Here is a 16,929-nt window from a genome sequence, read left to right on the forward strand (position 1 = left end):
GGAAAGAAGGAAGGCATGAGAAATCCGAGGCAAGAAGTGCAACTATTCCCAGCAATCATGGCAATTGCAGCTTTCTAAGTTAGGCTGGCCAGATGCCCAGAATGGGTAAGCAACCCTGAACCAGCAGCACTGACAAGCATATGGGAGCTGGCACAGCTCAGGAGCGGTGCAAGATGACCTCCAACTTCACAAAAAAAATCTTAGCTACACTTCTAAGCTTTTTTTTTTTTTTTTTTTTTTAATTGTTGTTTAAATTAATAAACCTAGAATTACTCCAAGATGGTGAAGTTTGGTTTTTCCAACAGTACGAATCTATGACAGAGAAACTTTCACAAGCAGTACTAGGAACTCTGAAGGTAGATATCAGGTATCTTTTACTTGATGTCCCATGGTATAAACAAAAATGAATGAGTTTAATTATTTTTAAACAGAGGATGCTAGAGTGCAATTATTTCATACTGTCACCTGCCCTGCATGGGCTTCTCATGAAAAGATAAGAGTTAATAGAAAGAGTTAATCTGAACAGCAGTGTTCCTTCTGTAGCTGGAACTATGCATTGCCTGATAAATTTGTAACAAGATGGAAACACAAAGTCACAAAAAGTGGTGTCCATCAGTTTTAGTGAGAGAAGGGGCAGAAACCATACGATACAGGAGACCATGAAAGGCTGTGCCTTCACATTCTTCCCTGGCTTTCTCATCAGCACTGTGTCCAGCATCACACTTAATGTCCTTCACCACTCTGCTACATTGCAATTATCCCGCAGTGATCCTGAAGCAGAACTTTAGAGAAGTTCAGAATAGCTCTTACCAATGACATGCAAAACCATTTGCCATCTAATGGGGTCAGAAATACCTGTAGAAGGAACACAGGTGTGCTGGAATTCTGACATCATCTTGCTTCACCTATCTGGAGTGGTACCTTACTGGCAAAACCCAAGATCTTACAGTGCTCAGGCTCCTTAACTCCCATTCACACATACATAAGATAGCTCATGAGCATTGGTGGCTACGAGCTGCTGGAAATTATACTTATTATCCAATTTTAACAGGCTCATCTTCTTAATGATCTTTTTTATGATGAGCGAATAAACAGTCCCTTGGGATCTCATTTTATTTCTCTTCAGGCCTTTTTAATTTGCTAGTTTCTCAGGCCTTGATGCCAGCTTCCCACATACTCAGAATCACATAAATCACAACTGCATCTAATTTGCATCTTTTCTAATAAGAAAAAAACAAAGCTTATTTCTCTCTTAGTACTACATCTTTGGACATTCTTCTAAAGTCCCACGGAGCTGCATCCAATTCATAGCAGTACAAAAGTGACTGGAGCATAGCAAATCTTTTGGTTGCCTTCATTCCAACCTTAGTTTCTTCTGCTGCCATCTTTCCCACAAGTTCCACTTGATGCCTACTAACACAATGCTCAGCATGCTGGCTCTAGACTCACTGTTCATGCTACTCTTGACACTTCTCTTTTCCCCAGCCCCCTACCAGCTCAGTGCTTTTTTTATTCTGATGACTCGTGCCAAACACTGAAGTCATAGTTTGAGTCTTCAGTTCACTCACATCCCTCACTCTTATCCTTATTCTATAGCTCCCTCTTCCCTTTCCTTATAAACACTGTCAAGTCTGAATAATTCCATCTTTTTCAAATCTGTATTTACATAATGGACAGCTGTAATGTATTTTCCTTTTCCTCATCTCACTAAAACCTGGCAGCTCACAACACTCACTCCTCGGGCATTTGCACATCTTTGGGGAAAATCTGGAGTTCATAGTGACATGGGGGTTAAGAAATATGAAGCTTATTTTGGCTCTGCCATGATTCCGACTCCTAGCAGCCAATTTGCCTCTTTCAAAATGCCATTTTTCAACAAAACCCATGGGCTTCCAGAGTTTAATTCATGCCAAACTGCATGCAGATGAGCAGGTTCCAGCCAGCTCTCATTTGCCACAAAGCCAACATGTAATACAGCTCCATCCTTGCTTTCAAAAACCTTGTGACAGAATAATTCGTTTAATAGTCCAGACTTCTCTTTGGCTAGTTCCCTTCCCAGAAAGCTCCCTCTAGCTCAAGAGTTATTGAAAATGTTTTTCACTATCTCACACAACTATTGTTTTTGACAGTCTGTCTCAGAATTTCCATGCACCAACATTTTCCACCACTGAGGCAAGCCAGAGCAAAAGAGGAAAAATAAGGCACGATAAATCCATTTTGTACTTTGACCAGTACCTCCAAAAAGCGTTCTGTGTGACATTATTCTGCTGACAGCAACATCCTGAGAACAGCCACAGGGACACAGCACAACAGGCATATGTCTGACCACAGGCAAGGACAAACTTTCTGAACCTTAAGAACAACCAAACAAGTTGGAAAGCACTGGCTTGGGGGAAACATTCTGAAGTGCATTTCCTTTCTCTCTGTCCTTTTTTCTATCAACAGCAAAACCTTTCCTGGAACTTTACCACGTTTGTGCAAGTCTGTGTTATTTATTTATTTATTAACATTTGGAAGCAATGAAAGGCAGAAGTGGATTCTTTTTGCACGTTACTACAACACTGGACACAAAACTGCTAGCAGAATATGGGCATTTCATGTCCAGCATCAGAAACGGTTGGAATTTCAGTGAAGTTCTTTGTACTGCTTCCTTTCTTTCCTATTCCCAAATACCGACTCCTTCAGCAAGAATCCTCAGGAGGTTTATGCAGGACGGTTTTAGTAGAAATCAATTTTACCACCCCACCCCCCGCCATAATAAACCTGGCTGTAGTAACTTCCAAACTACAAACACAGCAAAACTTCTGGGGGAGTTAAATCAATAAAAACAAACAACAAAAAAAAATCAGCAAAATGGAAATAAATGCAAGTCCACCAGAAGACAGCTACTTATTTCTGCTTAGAACTGTAGAGTTCTTCAAGAAATCTGACATAACTCACACTCAAGGCCACACAGAACAGCTCAGAGATCATGAGAGGACAGAGCTCAAGGGCTGACACCAGATGATTTAATCAAAGACATGCCATCCTCAATGACACTTAGTTATAAGAAAGTGTACCACAAGTAATTTACAAATCATATATATATGGTAGGCATTCTTCTGTCGTAAGAAAGCAAGGACAAGAGACCAAGATGGTTTATTGCAAAGGTAACCAGATTCTTGACTCTCACACAGATGCTGGCACTTGCAGGTCTTCTCTTAGAAGAGGGCAGTATCTGCTCTTCTGATTGGACTGGGAATGAAATATATCCAAGTATGGATAGAAGCATTTGGCAGGGTAGGCTATTGTATTTTTACCTTTCCTAATAAAACAACTAGTTTTTAAGAAATTCAGGAGGCTGTGGAAGAATATGGGAATTCATAGTTTGCACTAAAATCTGAACTGTTAAGATCACTGTTGTGTATACAGAAGTTGTTCTGTTCTGTCCACATGGCTCTTATTGAGTTTGGAGAAGTAAAACAGCACATCCTCAACTCATCTCTACTCATCAACACCTCAACTCATCAAAGCTCTATCTTTCTCCTCAATTGCTATCTAAAAGACCTCCCTTAGGCAAAATTTATCATGTTAAATCTCAGTCCAAGACCAACTTCTAATTTATTCTAGTTTTTTTCCTTATCCACCTTTACTTTTTTATTGTTACTGAAATTTAATTAGGGGGAAAGAGGGCAAAACAGCCATTTTAGAGCAGTAATTGTGTGAACTTGCACACTTCATTGTGCTCTTACTTTGCCCTCATAGCTTACAGGGATGAGAACTTCTGACACTTTGAACAAAATCTTCCTCATAAAGCTATTTCTATGCTATCGAAAAGTCTCTATCAAACCTCTGCCTTATGTTACCACTGCAGTTTTCTATCCCGTCTTTGTTTCTGAATCATCTTTTCGGAGTCTTCCAGAAAATGACAAATGAATGACCACTCTCCAAGAACAGAACAACAACAACAAAGGAGAGGAAAACCACAAAAACGCAATCCCACCACCTTCTTGGAGATGTAGCATTTGTGAGTCACACTGAGAATTGTCAGTGCTGAGAGCTTTTTGTCTGAATGGTGGTTGCCAGATTGCTCTTCCAGAAGAGAGGCCAAGAACTCCACAGTTTTTATTCCTGGAAACAAATCCTGCTTGCTTATCTACACAGCCTGTGGCAAACACTGGCCAAGGGCAGGGTAAGCAGCCCCTCTGCCTTCAGCAGTGCCCACCTCCCTGACACTGTTTCTCAAATTCAGCACAATAAACAATTTTAGAAACTACAGAAATAAATACAGGAGGAGCATTTGCACTTTCTCAATGAGCCTACCAAAACCAGCGTCAGAAAAAATAAGAAATAGCCATTCCAGACTACAAAGCCCCACAATAGTCCTGAATGGGGCAGACCTACCTTCTGATAGGCATGAAGAAAAAAAAAAATATTCTTCACAGCTCCTCTTCCTAGAGGTCCTCAGCATAGAGTTAACTTGGTCAGGCCACAGATTAAAGAAGGAGCAGGAAGAACAGCATCTGGATCTAAGGATGTCTCAAGTTTAGTTGAAACTTAACAGCAACTCCACTTCCAGCCCCTAGGGAAGAAAACTCAGCGTAGGTTTTCATTCACAAAAGTAGTAAATCTATAGAATAAAAATTGGCTGTCCCACCCAGATTACCAACGTCAGTGAGAAGCTCTGTGTAAAGCATGTGTGTTTTCTTACACTGAAGTGTTGTGGCTATGCTCCAAGTTCCCAATTGCATAGGAGCTATACAGAGAGGTTCCCACGGCCGACAATACTTTAGGGACTCAAAAGGAAGCTGCAGGAATGCTTCACTATTTAAAAACGCATTCACTTCTGTTCAAGGGAAGGCATAGAGGAGGAGGGCTCCCGTAAATGAGTAAGGTTGAGCTGAAGGCCCTTTTGAAGCCATAAGTTACATAGCTTCTTGGCAGTGTGTTTAATCTTGTCCCTCTAGATCTTCACCCAAGGCAAAGAGCTTTTAGTTCACCTTCATCTAACTTGGCTTAACACATAGATGTTTTGAGCATTGCTTGGGGAATAGTAAAAGGGTAGGCAGGAAGAAGTTGAGGGGAAAAATAAAAAAAATAAAGACTCTGTCTGAGAAACCAAGGAAGCAAATGGCATCCTACTGATTCTGCAAAGCTCCAGGAACTCTATTAACAGGGATCCAAACCTGACTCCTAAAACTCATGTATTATCCTCAGAAGAGTACTGGCTGCTTCCCACCAGACACACCAGTTTCTGTCTAGATCACATTGCACTGACGCTCCTGTAATGGAAGCCATAACTAATAATGTTTCAACAAAACAATATGTGGGAATTTTGCCATGTCTCTCTGCTCATTTTACAGGGAAGTCCTAAAGCTAAAAACCCAAGCCTTCCTCTTGGGGAAAACAGAACAATGAATCTTGCTGCAGAGTGACACATTCAAGGCAATTAATTACAAAAAAATCAGCTCACAAAGTCACACTCTGAGTATGACTGGAACATAAATAGATTAGCAGCCGCTAAGGATTGCTCCTCCTGATCTGAAAAGAACGTTCCCTCTTCGCTTTTGTAGCCTTTAATGATGTACAACCATTCTTTTAACAAGAAAAGCCATTTCACATTTTTATAAATATCCCAAATGCTTCAGGTTACCCTTAGTTACCCTTCATCTCTGTTCTCAACAATGTTGCCAACAGAATCATGCTTTCCAGCAACTACAGCCTTGCCTTAAGCAGAATAAAACCTACACCACTTCCTTCATTTACATCATTCCCCAGACAGGTGGAGGAAAGACATGACTTGTTTTGCCCTGAAGCTCTGGTCAAAACTCTGCTCTCTGATCAGCAGCCTTCAGAGGAAGACAGATGCAACCAGAGCTGATTACAGGTTTCGAAGTTCTGTGAGCATTGCATGTACCTCTAGCCATCCCAATGTGCTTTGCAAAGCCAGCAGTATCACTGAGCCTGATGCACCGAAACTGTCAGAGCAGCACAGAACTGCAAACCGTACAAGGTCACCCAGTAATTTGTTATCAGAACTAAAATCCAGCTCTCTCTACCACAGTCCTTCAGGCAGCTCTCCCAACTCAACCTCCCCTCTTCAACAACAAAAACAAAAGACCCCACACAACAAAATCAGAGCAGGCGGAGCTGAACTGCAGAATGAGAAGAATCTGGTGCACCTTCAGATTCCTCTTGAAACAGTTACACGACAGAGTATAGGATAGAGTGTTTACACCAACGATGGGAAAACAAACAACACTGGCATAAATCTTTTTTTGAACACATTTAAGTTAAATAAGGGACTGCAAATTCTTGTTCCAGGAGCTCTACAGTTGGATTTATTATCTAACAGGCTCAAGAAGCGATGCTTAGCTGCTTCGTTTTGTGCCTGCCTTATGCTGACAGCTAATTTGCTTCAATAACGAAGATCCCTCACTCCATAACATGAAGTCTGTGATGGTGCAATGACAGCATAGTGCCCAGCTCAATAAGGCTGTCACCCCAGTGCCAACTTCTGGTGTCAAACTGCAAGAACTTTTGAAAGCTGTGGTGTAACAGCGTTGGCTTCCCACAGCGGCTTAAATTACACTCTTAAAACACACACTCAATTTAGCAGTGTTGAAGAAAGGCACAAAATACAATGGATTAATCAATACATATGCTATTTTTCAGCTACAACCACTAACGAAACCCAGTTTCTCTGCATACTCTATAACCCTATCAGTACACAACACAGGAATTTGAAGTTTGGCTGAGATATTAATAATAATATTGACACTCAACTATATTTGATAGTGGGTGGGGATAAAGGAAGCGTTCAGCACTGCCAGACAAAACAGCCCATACTACTGCATAGAATGTTCTTTTATTGCAAAACACAGCCATTTTCTAGTAAGGAAGTCCACAGAACTGCTACAATATAGCCTACAAAAAGAAATTTAACATAGCCACCTCACCTTACTCTGAAAAACCAAGAACTGCTCCAATCAGTTCAGCCCTACTTTTTCTGCTGCTGTATCCAGCCACATTAAAACAGTTCACGCAGTGCTGGAAGCAAACTTCCAAGAATGAATCAGAAGCCTTTTTTTTGTTTGCTTGTTTGTTTTTTGCTCTGCCAGCAGAGGTTTTTATTATTCAGAATGTGGAAATTTCATAGCCCGCTCGCTGAGTTACTCTGTTTTTGCTCTTTAAGTTCTATTCCAGGAGTAAAAATGATTTAAATACTTCAAACATGTTCTGATATAACCACTACATAAAGAAATGCTAAAAGCAGACTCAATGCATGAAATTATTACTTAATTAACAGTACTAGAGGAACTACAGCCTAGTACCTAGAGCACTGGACTAGCTATAATGAGCTTTCATTCTAACAGCAGATCAGCATCTGACTTGCTGTGTACCTCTTATGAGAGAGGAAAGAAATACTTGTCTAAGCCTTCCTCTGCCCTCTTCCTTTTGTCTTTTTGTCTTACCTATTTATTTTACAGGGTTTTGTTTGTTTGTTTTTGGCAGTAGCAGCACTTCTTCCATTAAACCCTGTTACCTCTCTGTCAAGCAGCCTCAGATCAGCACTCATTCTTGTCTCTCCTGCATTACCCAGAATGAAGCTGTGCTGTCTTGTTGCTTTCCTCACTACAACAGCAGCATCTTCAGAATCTCTTTGGATAGTTGAAGTTCTTTTTTCCTCATCCTTACCTCTGATTTTCACAAAATAGTGCTACCAACATTAACTCCTGTTATGCAATTTCCAGCCACATATTTCCCAGCTTGCTGCAAGATCAGCCATTAGCCTTGCAATGAAATTTCCTGTCTTTACATTTGCCCAGGGAAGACTGGCACAGCTCAGTAAAGGGCTGAGGTTAAAGCAGAGCATTTTCTCCTTAGCTCTCAAGGAACGACTTATCGCTATCCGCATACCAGGACAAAAGTCTCTACTGCTTCTGCAACCAGCCTGCCCCAGGCTTGCCTCTGCATCCAAATATTTGACTCCCCTTCTCCATGCTAGATAAAACACTCCCCAGAGGCCAAACTTCATAGTGAGCAGTCAGCCCTTTGATCTCAGAAGCAGCTGGCGCACAGCTGCTCCCTGTTACTTCTGCAGCTCTCAGGAACCCTTTGGATTTTCCTGTCCTCCCTCACAGTCAGGCACAAAGGGCAAGAACACCACCCGCAGCTACCTTTCATTCTCCTGCAAAATTTCACCTGCCACCTCACTTTCTCTGCACAGTAATTCTTTTCCTTGAATTACTGGCTCAGCCCTAACTAAGCAGTCTCTCAAGGACGCAAGCAATAATGCTTTCTTCAGCATCACCCATGCTTGGGAGTTTCCTGGAGAAGACATGCTGATCTCCTCACAGCACACTGTCTGTCCTACAGACCATAGGGAACAAGCTGCTGTCCCTTCTCTCCCATCTCAGGAAAATCTTCCCTAGGATCACAGCAGTTTGCAGGTACAAAGAAAGAAGCCAGTTGCACTCAGTGGAATCTCTCTCTCGTGCAACTACAAAGTCCAGTCACCAAAGGACAGGCTGTCTTCTGAAAGGCAGGCCTTCCATAGAGCTTTCCTAGGAAAGCATGGATCTGAGTAATGTACCATTCACAGAGCCTCAGAGCAGACAACAGTAGTGACTATTTACAGCCAAGTATTATCAGTGATACTTCATAAGAGCCTAAAGGAAATAGAAAAGTTCAAAACCAGCTCAGCACCTCCAACCAGCTGCAGGACTGAGAGACAGTATTTTCATCCCTTCCATAGTTGGAAAAGCCCTTTGAAACAACCACCAAGAAATGACTAGAAATGGCATAAAGCAGCATAACCAAACAACTCTACTCACACCACTGGATGCTGAGAAGCATTTACAGTCCATTGACTGTAAAGAGAACCATGTAAAGAACCTCACATGACTGTAAAGAGGCCAATCTGATGGGATTTCCCCAGACATCCCTAAAAGATTAACTTTAGTACTCACATGCTAAGGAAAACTGATAAGAGTTGAAACACTTGACTTCCGAGCTTACTTTCCAGAACCATCTCAGTGAGACCAGAAGAGTTTACCCACCAGTGCTTCTGCACCAGCTGCCTCATCAGCTATCCCAGGTGCTCCGTAACGAACTGCCTCAAAGAAAAGTCACTTCACCTGATCCTAGCAGCGTCATTAAAGTCTCAAGACCAAAAGCTGCTGCACTCCTGCTGACTATATTACAATGCATATGAATAAGGTTTAATGCCTTGATCTCAATTAATAAGGGAAACTAACACACAAATAAGACTCTCAGCTCTGGAAAGTCTGCAGTTAAAACTTGTTCTGCAGTTATAACTTCCAGGAAAGCAGAAACTCTTAAGAGACCTTCTGATAAAGAGGAAAAAGATGCTTCTACTTACTAGTCTTTTTTTGTGGAACTTGAAGTGTGGTGTAATCCCTCAACAGAGGCTTTCAAAAGCAAACTTTAGCCAATAAATGAAGTCATCTACACTGCTGCATAGTAATGAAACAGTAATGTTTGACACATTCAAATGTCAACACATCAAGTGTCCTCTAGTCAAGAACCAGAACCAAGCTAGGAACATTCTAAGACTCTTGTTCACCATTCATTATGTGAGTTTATGCCTGCACATGTGACAAGGCACCATTTCTGCTCCTGGTAATTCATTAGAAACACCTCATGGCAGGATAATTGGGAAAAGCAATGTACTGAATTAGAAAACAGCACGCTGATTTGTCACAGTCGTGTGTTTGCAAAATGCTTACAATTGAGCAAAAGGGGTTATGTGAGATGCAGGTGTATGACAAATAAACAACAAAAAACATCCAACTGCTTCCCCCAGTTTTTCTGCTTTGCTGCTCCACTCACACTGATAGGAGATGTTGAATTTTTCCTCCACAGTTCATCACTACTATTTCTCTTTCTCCATCACATGGGACAGTTTTCATTTTAGACTGTATTGGTATTTTAAATATACTGATTTCATAAAACAAACAGTGAACTACCAAGAAAAAAAAAACCCCAACCTTTCATAAATTTTAACACAATTTAGACTGGATATTTTCAAGCTGCCTATGCTCTTAGCTTTAACTTTGTTACTAACAAAAACTGTCTCAATTCAGCTAAATTGCTTGAGGATATCCATGGTGTAGTTTCCTGAAATGTATCTCTGTGATATCATGACTCTGAAGGCTTGCTTTATAAGCAAGAACATAAGCCAATTCTAAAAGTAGAGATGTGGTGGGGCTGGGGTTGTGTGGGAATTAGCAAGATAATAATAATAATCAGCAGTAAGCCTTTAGTATTGCTGTTAGTAACAACTTGTTTCTGGTAACCACCTGTTATCTACCATATCCAAAAAGGAGGTCTATAGCCATCATTCCTATCTGTGTTCAGCAGGTGTCCCACTTACTCCTATGTATTTTCTCCTCAACTCTCTTCTCCCCTTTTCTAATTTATAGAGAAGGCATGTCTTTTTATTTATTTATTTTTTTTTTTGCCTGCATGTACACTGAAGTGTCTTAAACATGCATTTGAAGTTTTTACAGATCTTTAATGTAAAGAAACAGAACGTTCAAGCCTAAAATGAGCTTTTCTCCCCAATACTTTAACTAACTGTAATACTATAATACAATGGAAAGAACGGCAATAATAGCAGTGACACAATCCAAGACTGCAGCAAATGAGAACAAACACAAACACAGCAGCTACAAAAGCAATGAAATAAAATTTATTTAAAAAAAAAAAAGAAAAAAAAAAGCTGCTTACCTTTAGAAGGCCTCAGACAGGAATCTCAAGTGAGATACCCTCACCTCCACTGCCAACCCTTAAATGAGGTCTGGGAAAGGGTGCATCCTGGCTCCACCCCTTTCAGTCACTCAGTGCATTGCTTGCACCTGAGCTCCCCTGGGTTAATCCTGCCTTCCTACCAGGTGTGCAATCACTGGTCACTTAGCATTTCTGCTACACAACCCCTTCATGGTGTGAACCAAAGACTGAGCAGGTTGAAGGTAACCCCTTTCCATTACAGTGAACCAGTATATCACAATGCTTTGTACAGTTTGCCCATCACAGTGTAGACGAAAAATATAAGACGATAGACGATTGGTTCTTGGTTGAGGTTCATGTTCCTTCGTGGGCCGGTAGTCAGTGGCTCTCTGGTGGCACATAGTTGCTATAGGGAAGGTTCAGCTTGAATTCTATCAGCCCCATATAGCGCACCACTGAGTGTCATGCTGAACTTATATTGACAGTAGAGCATCTCGATGTCATGTTGCTCCTCCTGGTGACCCTGTGGACTCAAAGTGACTCACAGGAAATAGCATAGATGTTTCAGAGGTACCAGAAGGGGTAGATCCGCCCTCCACAGCAAGATTCCTTTCTTCACCAAACCTGAGACCAGAACCTAACTAGGCTTTAAACAAAATTTTGACACTGCCATAGGCCCCAGCCAAACCCATCCTGAGTTACAGAGACGTCTAGTTCAGCTGGAAAGGTGCAATCGAATATACCCAGTGCCTGGGCCTGTTTATAGCAGCTAGCTTTGCTTGCTGGAAGGCCTCCTGTTCTGTTCTCACCCAGTTCCATTTTTGGCCTTTTTTTTTTTTTTTTTTTTTTTGTGAGTCAAACGAAGACTTCAGCAGCTGTGCTAACTGGGGTATAAAGGAAGGCCAGTATCCCAATACACCCCAAACTTCTTGCAGATGCCTTGGTGTGGTAGGGACTGGGGAGAAGACTCTTAAGAGTCTTCTCAGCAAGCCCAGGACAGGGGTAAGCTTTCCATCCATTCTTCTTTAGTGTGATAACTTGTTTAGCCTAACTTTCTTTTGTATTTCTTAATTATAACATCCGTGTATTCATTGGTTGTACAACTGTATGTTCTTCTGGGACCAAAAAAAAATAGTCAACTTAACATAAGACCTCTGGTCCCATCTGGGGGCTGTAGGTGCAGAAGGACTGGCATTCCGTCATGCAAGTAACGTGAGCAATTGCTAATTCTTTTTTCTCAGGTAGCTGAAGTATAGTGACTGGGATCACTTGAGGAAGCTTTCTACTTGTATTGGGAACTAGGATATCTTTCAGGTTCCATGTTCTTGTTGGCATTTTTTTTCAATAATTCTCACCCCTGCTTTTTTTTTTTTTAGGGGTATTTTAAAACTTTAGCTTGTTCTCCCACTGTCTCCACAGCTAGAGGAAGACACGATTGGGCTAGCAATCAATTTTATCAAATTGAACCCCAGCTTAGATTAAATCATTCAGCATCTGCTTTTAGGATACCTGTATGGGTCCTAACTGAGGAGTGCATGGGGTAGGACTTCCCCCTTTTAATTAAGGGATGACCTCAGTTCCTTTCAATGTCAGGATATTGCACCTGTTCCAAACGTGGTCTGTCTCCCCCAGCTCAGCCACCAATTGGGTGACTTGTTGGATGGTGGCCTCCATACTGACCGCCATACTGAACCCTCCACTAAAGGGTTCAGTATGGACACTAGTGCCCCATACTTGTGGGTTAGAGCTTGTTGTAGTATGATGTCCCTCATTCCTGCTGGAAACTTAACAGGTCAGGACTCTCAAATGCATCATCATTAATGGCCTACTTCATCCCTAGTTCTCTGATATAATTTTGGAGCTCTTCCGTTGAGGTCCATGAACTGGTATTTATCAGCATATCACTTGTTTGGCGATGTAATTCTACATGCTGCCATTATCTACTGAATTAAAGAATGGTTTTCTTCATTATGTATTACTATCACATTACAGCCTCTGTCTGAGGGCCAGATGTAGTAATGGATGCAGGTTTGAAAATCTTGGGCCAATTAACTACCATGCTTTCAGCCCTCACATCCCATAATCTCAAAAGCCAGGCTAGTATGCTCTCTTCAGGTCTTTGTTTAAATCTTTGCAACAAATCCAGAAGTTCAGCAGCTGTGCATGGGCATGCTGTTACATGCAGTGCATTGTGGGCAGGGGGCCGCTCTTCAGGTGCCAACTCTGTTGGTCTTTTCTGGAATTTTCTTTGTCTTTTGAGTTATTACTGGCCTTAATTCTAGAGGATCTGAGGTTTCCAGATCCTCTAGTTGGATGTTAGTCTGCTTGGCCTTCTTTTTGTTTTTGTATTCAGCTAGGATCCAAGGATCTTACTGATCCAAATCCTTTTCCCCTCCTAATAACATGGATCTTAATTTCAAAGGGGAAGTTCCATTTGAGGGTGTAGAAGTTTGCCCTGTCCAAGATGCAACTTCATTTTCCAGTTGCCTAATATAGACTTTTTTAAAAGCTCATTTTCATCTTTTAATTCTTCCTAGAAGGAATGATATGCATTAATAGTGAGTAGCAGTGGCCATGCCACAGCAGATACTGCTACCACTCTTTCCTCAGCTGTCAAAAGATTTTATCCTAGTTTATCCAAAAATCATCCAGCCACTTTTGAAGGGGATTTAATAATGGGAACATTGCCCCTTATAAGACCCCATTCTTCAATAATCAATGGAGAACTTAGCCAGGGGAGCACAGGAATCCTGGAGTTTCCCCCAGGAGTTTCTCTTTCAGTGTATTAGCAGTCCTGGTGACCATCCAATGCACTTTTTATTTTTTAGATAATCCATCCTAAATAAGCACCTGGCTGGCTCACTCAAATGCAACAGCTGTGGACACAGAAATAAAGAATCTGCTTACCTTCAGAAGGCCTCAGGTAGGCAGGGATCTCCAGCAAGATACCCTTGGCCTCCACTGCCAACCCTTAAATGAGGTCTGGGAAAGGGTGCATCCTGGCTCCACCCCTTCCAGTCACTCAGGTTCATTGCTTGCATCTGAGCTCCCCCAGGTTGGCTCTGCCTTCTCACCAGGTGCTCAATCACTGGTTCAGGCCATGACTTAGCATTTCTGCTATACTAACAATCCTTGAAAATACTTTCAAATGATGCTAGGATAAAAAGAAACAACCTGCAGTCAATGCCTGAGAACTTACACACACAAAATATTTCTCTTAAATACAGAATTTTGAAGTCTTCCAGAACTGAAGCCACTATATGGCAGTGAAGAAACAAAAATCCATTCTTTCCACTTTAGGTCATGCTTCAAGGAAAACACTACAGAAAAACACAAAGCCTCTTAAGATTTAACTTATTATCTGATTATTTTTGTAAAAACTATATTTTTATACAGTATCTTGGGATTATCAGAATGCTTTTTCTGTAGACAGAGCATTACGGAGGACAATCATCATTAGTTCCTAAAGCCATCTGAAGCCAGTAGTCCAGATTTCTAAAAATAACAAAGTTGTACAAGTTCTCTCCTCCTTTGTGAAAACCATGTTCATTCTCTCTCCATGAAACAGGGCTGTCTGCAAAGCCATGCACAGTTAAGGTCAGCCACTGTGCCAGCTTTGGTTCACCAAAATAGCAACTGCAAGAAAGAAAACAAGTTTATCAGTAATTACAATGGAATGAACAGGAAGTTCAAGTATACAAGGTCAAAAATTTAAGACAAGCATCTTAATGAACATTAGTAATTAACAGAGTTTAGAACACCCTGCTTTAGTACATACGTAAACCTGAAAATATTCTACCAGAATGACATTAGGAATTGAAGTATGTTTGATTCTTGATTATTCCTACCATACTTGTAGACATGACAAAAAAAAAAAAGTTACAGTTCTAAAATCAAAATTAGTTGTTTGGAACTTCCTACAGAATGCATTGCCTTTCAGAAAGTATTACATTAACCAAGAACAGACATCATTGGTGGGGGGGAAAAAAAAAGGCATAGGAGGAAGAAACAGGCTGTGCTTGACACAAATATTTTTACCATCAGAAAGGAAGTGGATTACAAATAATCAAAGCCAGGCATTATATACTGCTCCTAAGCAGAGGCCAAGGGTATTCATATGCTAACTGCGTAAGACTAGTAAGGCTTTTTGCTTCAGATCTGAAAATGCAAAAAGAGTAATGATAACCTCCCAGACAAACCAACAGCAATATTGTCTTGAGCCAGGGCTACAACCATCAGTAGCCACGCCCTTCAAAAATTCTCTTACACACAGCAAGGAAGCTCTAGAACTCGATGTCAGTAGAGCTAATGTACATTACAGGCAGATGTTGCACTGATCCAAGATACATCAGTATCAGGTAGACTGGTAGTGCATTAGAAGCACAGCTACCCTGTTCATCACTACCCATATTATGTGAATCATGTCATAGCATAATTTAAAAAAAAAAATCTTAATTTACTGTAATGTCATAATAACCTTGAAGCGCCTTGTGTTGCTCGTTTTGGTTTTATAAAGGGATTTCAATACTCTTTTCTATCAATAGTTAAAAATGCTAAGTCAGACATATTTCACGGTACTTGATGTTCACAGACATGAAATATGAAAAATACATGAGCTCAGCAGAGCCACTGTGCTTTAGAAATTAAGACATAAAAACAAAGTTACTAGAATGCAGGGCAGGCATTCACATACTTGTATAGAGCAGGAAAGTATCCACAAACAATTACTGCTTTTTGATACCAACATTAAACTTCTGCTCATTTCCCAATTGAAGTCTTCATTTTGTATTTTATTTTCTTTCAACAGCACTACTGAATACAAGTGTTTAATTTTTGAAGTCACTTTGAGAAAGTACCAAAAAAACCCAGTGAACTCTAAGAGTGTCCTCCTGTAAGTCCTTACCACAGCTGCTCCAGTAACTGAATTATCTTCTCAGGAATTATGAAGCCTGTGATTGTGCACAAAAATGCCTGGTCCACTATTGTGTTGGGCTGAGGACAGCAATAGGTTGATAAAAAACTAGAAGATACATTATCTCTGGAAAAAATAAAAATAAAAAGAATAAATAAAAGAAATGTACTTAAAATCTTCCAAATAAAGCTTTAGTAATCAAAACTTGTACCAAAGAAGTATCTATGTATATCATCTAAATTGATACCCAAACAATTAGTGGACAACTGACACCCAAGTTGTCATGGGTATCCTCAAAATCACAGGTAAGTTAATCAGGACTTCAAACAAGAACTTAAGTGCCAAATGCACAATAGACATTCCATTGGCAGAAACGTCCTTCTTAATCATGTCCTTCTTAATCCTTACTTAGCTGTTCCTTAAATAAATTGTGGCTTTTCCTACTTAAAATGTATTTTAAGATCAAACAAAATCAAATACTTACAGATTAACTTGATTCAAGACAGCACCTAGCCATTCAAACAGTTCCTCTGTACTGCAGGACTCTTCTGGCTTTCCTTCAAGTTCATTGCTTTGTAACACTGGACACTGCAAATCTCTTAATGTGCTGAATGTTACTTTTGGCTTTAGGGTCTGTATTTGGTTTTTTGGAAAGTATGACATCAGTGTTGATCCCTCTGCACCTTAACAACACAACACCACAAAGGGCTGTTACAAAGCTATTACACACAAGGCACACTGAAGTCATGAAACATTTGTATGCGCATTTAAAGGGATGCAGTGTGGTGCTGAACTACAACTAGAACTGCTCCTGCTCTTTTCTTTTGCAAAAGGCATAGAATTTTCAGTTTCCTTCTTTGAATTGAGAATTAGTGCAAAATCCAGCAACCCACTACAGGTCAGTAACATTAGTGGAAGGAAGGGCAACGGATGTCAGATACCTGGGCTTCTGCAAGGCCTCGGACACAGTCTCTAACCATATCCTTCTCTCTAAACTGGAGTGGTGTGGATTTGAAGGATGGGCTGTTCAGTGGATTAGGAATTGGCTGGCTGATCACAGCCAAAAGACTGTGATCAATGGTTCTGTGTCAGGGTGGAGGTCAGTCACAAGCGGTGTCCCTAAGGGGTTGGTCTTGGGATCGGTGCTCTTCAACATCTTTATCAATGACATCAATGATGGCATCAAGTGCACCCTCAGCAAGTTCATGGATGACACCAAGCTGAGTGGTGTAGTCAACACAGGGGAAGGCAGGGAAGCCATCCAGAGGGTACTGGAGAGGCTG

At 40.8% G+C, this 16,929-nt stretch overlaps 1 protein-coding gene across 12 annotated transcripts in view; it reads right to left on the reverse strand.

Annotated features, from left to right (window-relative positions):
- The window catches only part of RPP40 (ribonuclease P/MRP subunit p40), a 35,182-nt gene that overhangs the window by 7,969 nt on the left and 10,284 nt on the right, over window positions 1-16,929 (reverse strand). For 10 of the 12 annotated variants that reach the window (XR_007375607.1, XR_007375609.1, XR_007375606.1 and 7 more), the window contains exons 6-9: window positions 16,131-16,329; window positions 15,638-15,772; window positions 13,642-14,370; window positions 4,384-4,561 (exon numbers count right to left, since the gene is read on the reverse strand). Coding sequence is in view for 1 of the 12 variants with exons in the window: in XM_048938487.1 (XP_048794444.1) it covers window positions 14,172-14,370; window positions 15,638-15,772; window positions 16,131-16,329 (533 nt within the window). In the remaining 11 variants the exon portion in view is untranslated. Of the gene's footprint in view, window positions 1-4,383; window positions 4,562-10,734; window positions 14,371-15,637; window positions 15,773-16,130; window positions 16,330-16,929 lie in introns of those variants that run through there. The other 2 variants (XR_007375602.1, XM_048938487.1) reach the window with 2 other exon arrangements.

The sequence above is a fragment of the Lagopus muta genome, chromosome 3 (genome assembly GCF_023343835.1).
Source record: "Lagopus muta isolate bLagMut1 chromosome 3, bLagMut1 primary, whole genome shotgun sequence".
Classification (NCBI taxonomy): Eukaryota; Metazoa; Chordata; class Aves; order Galliformes; family Phasianidae; genus Lagopus; species Lagopus muta.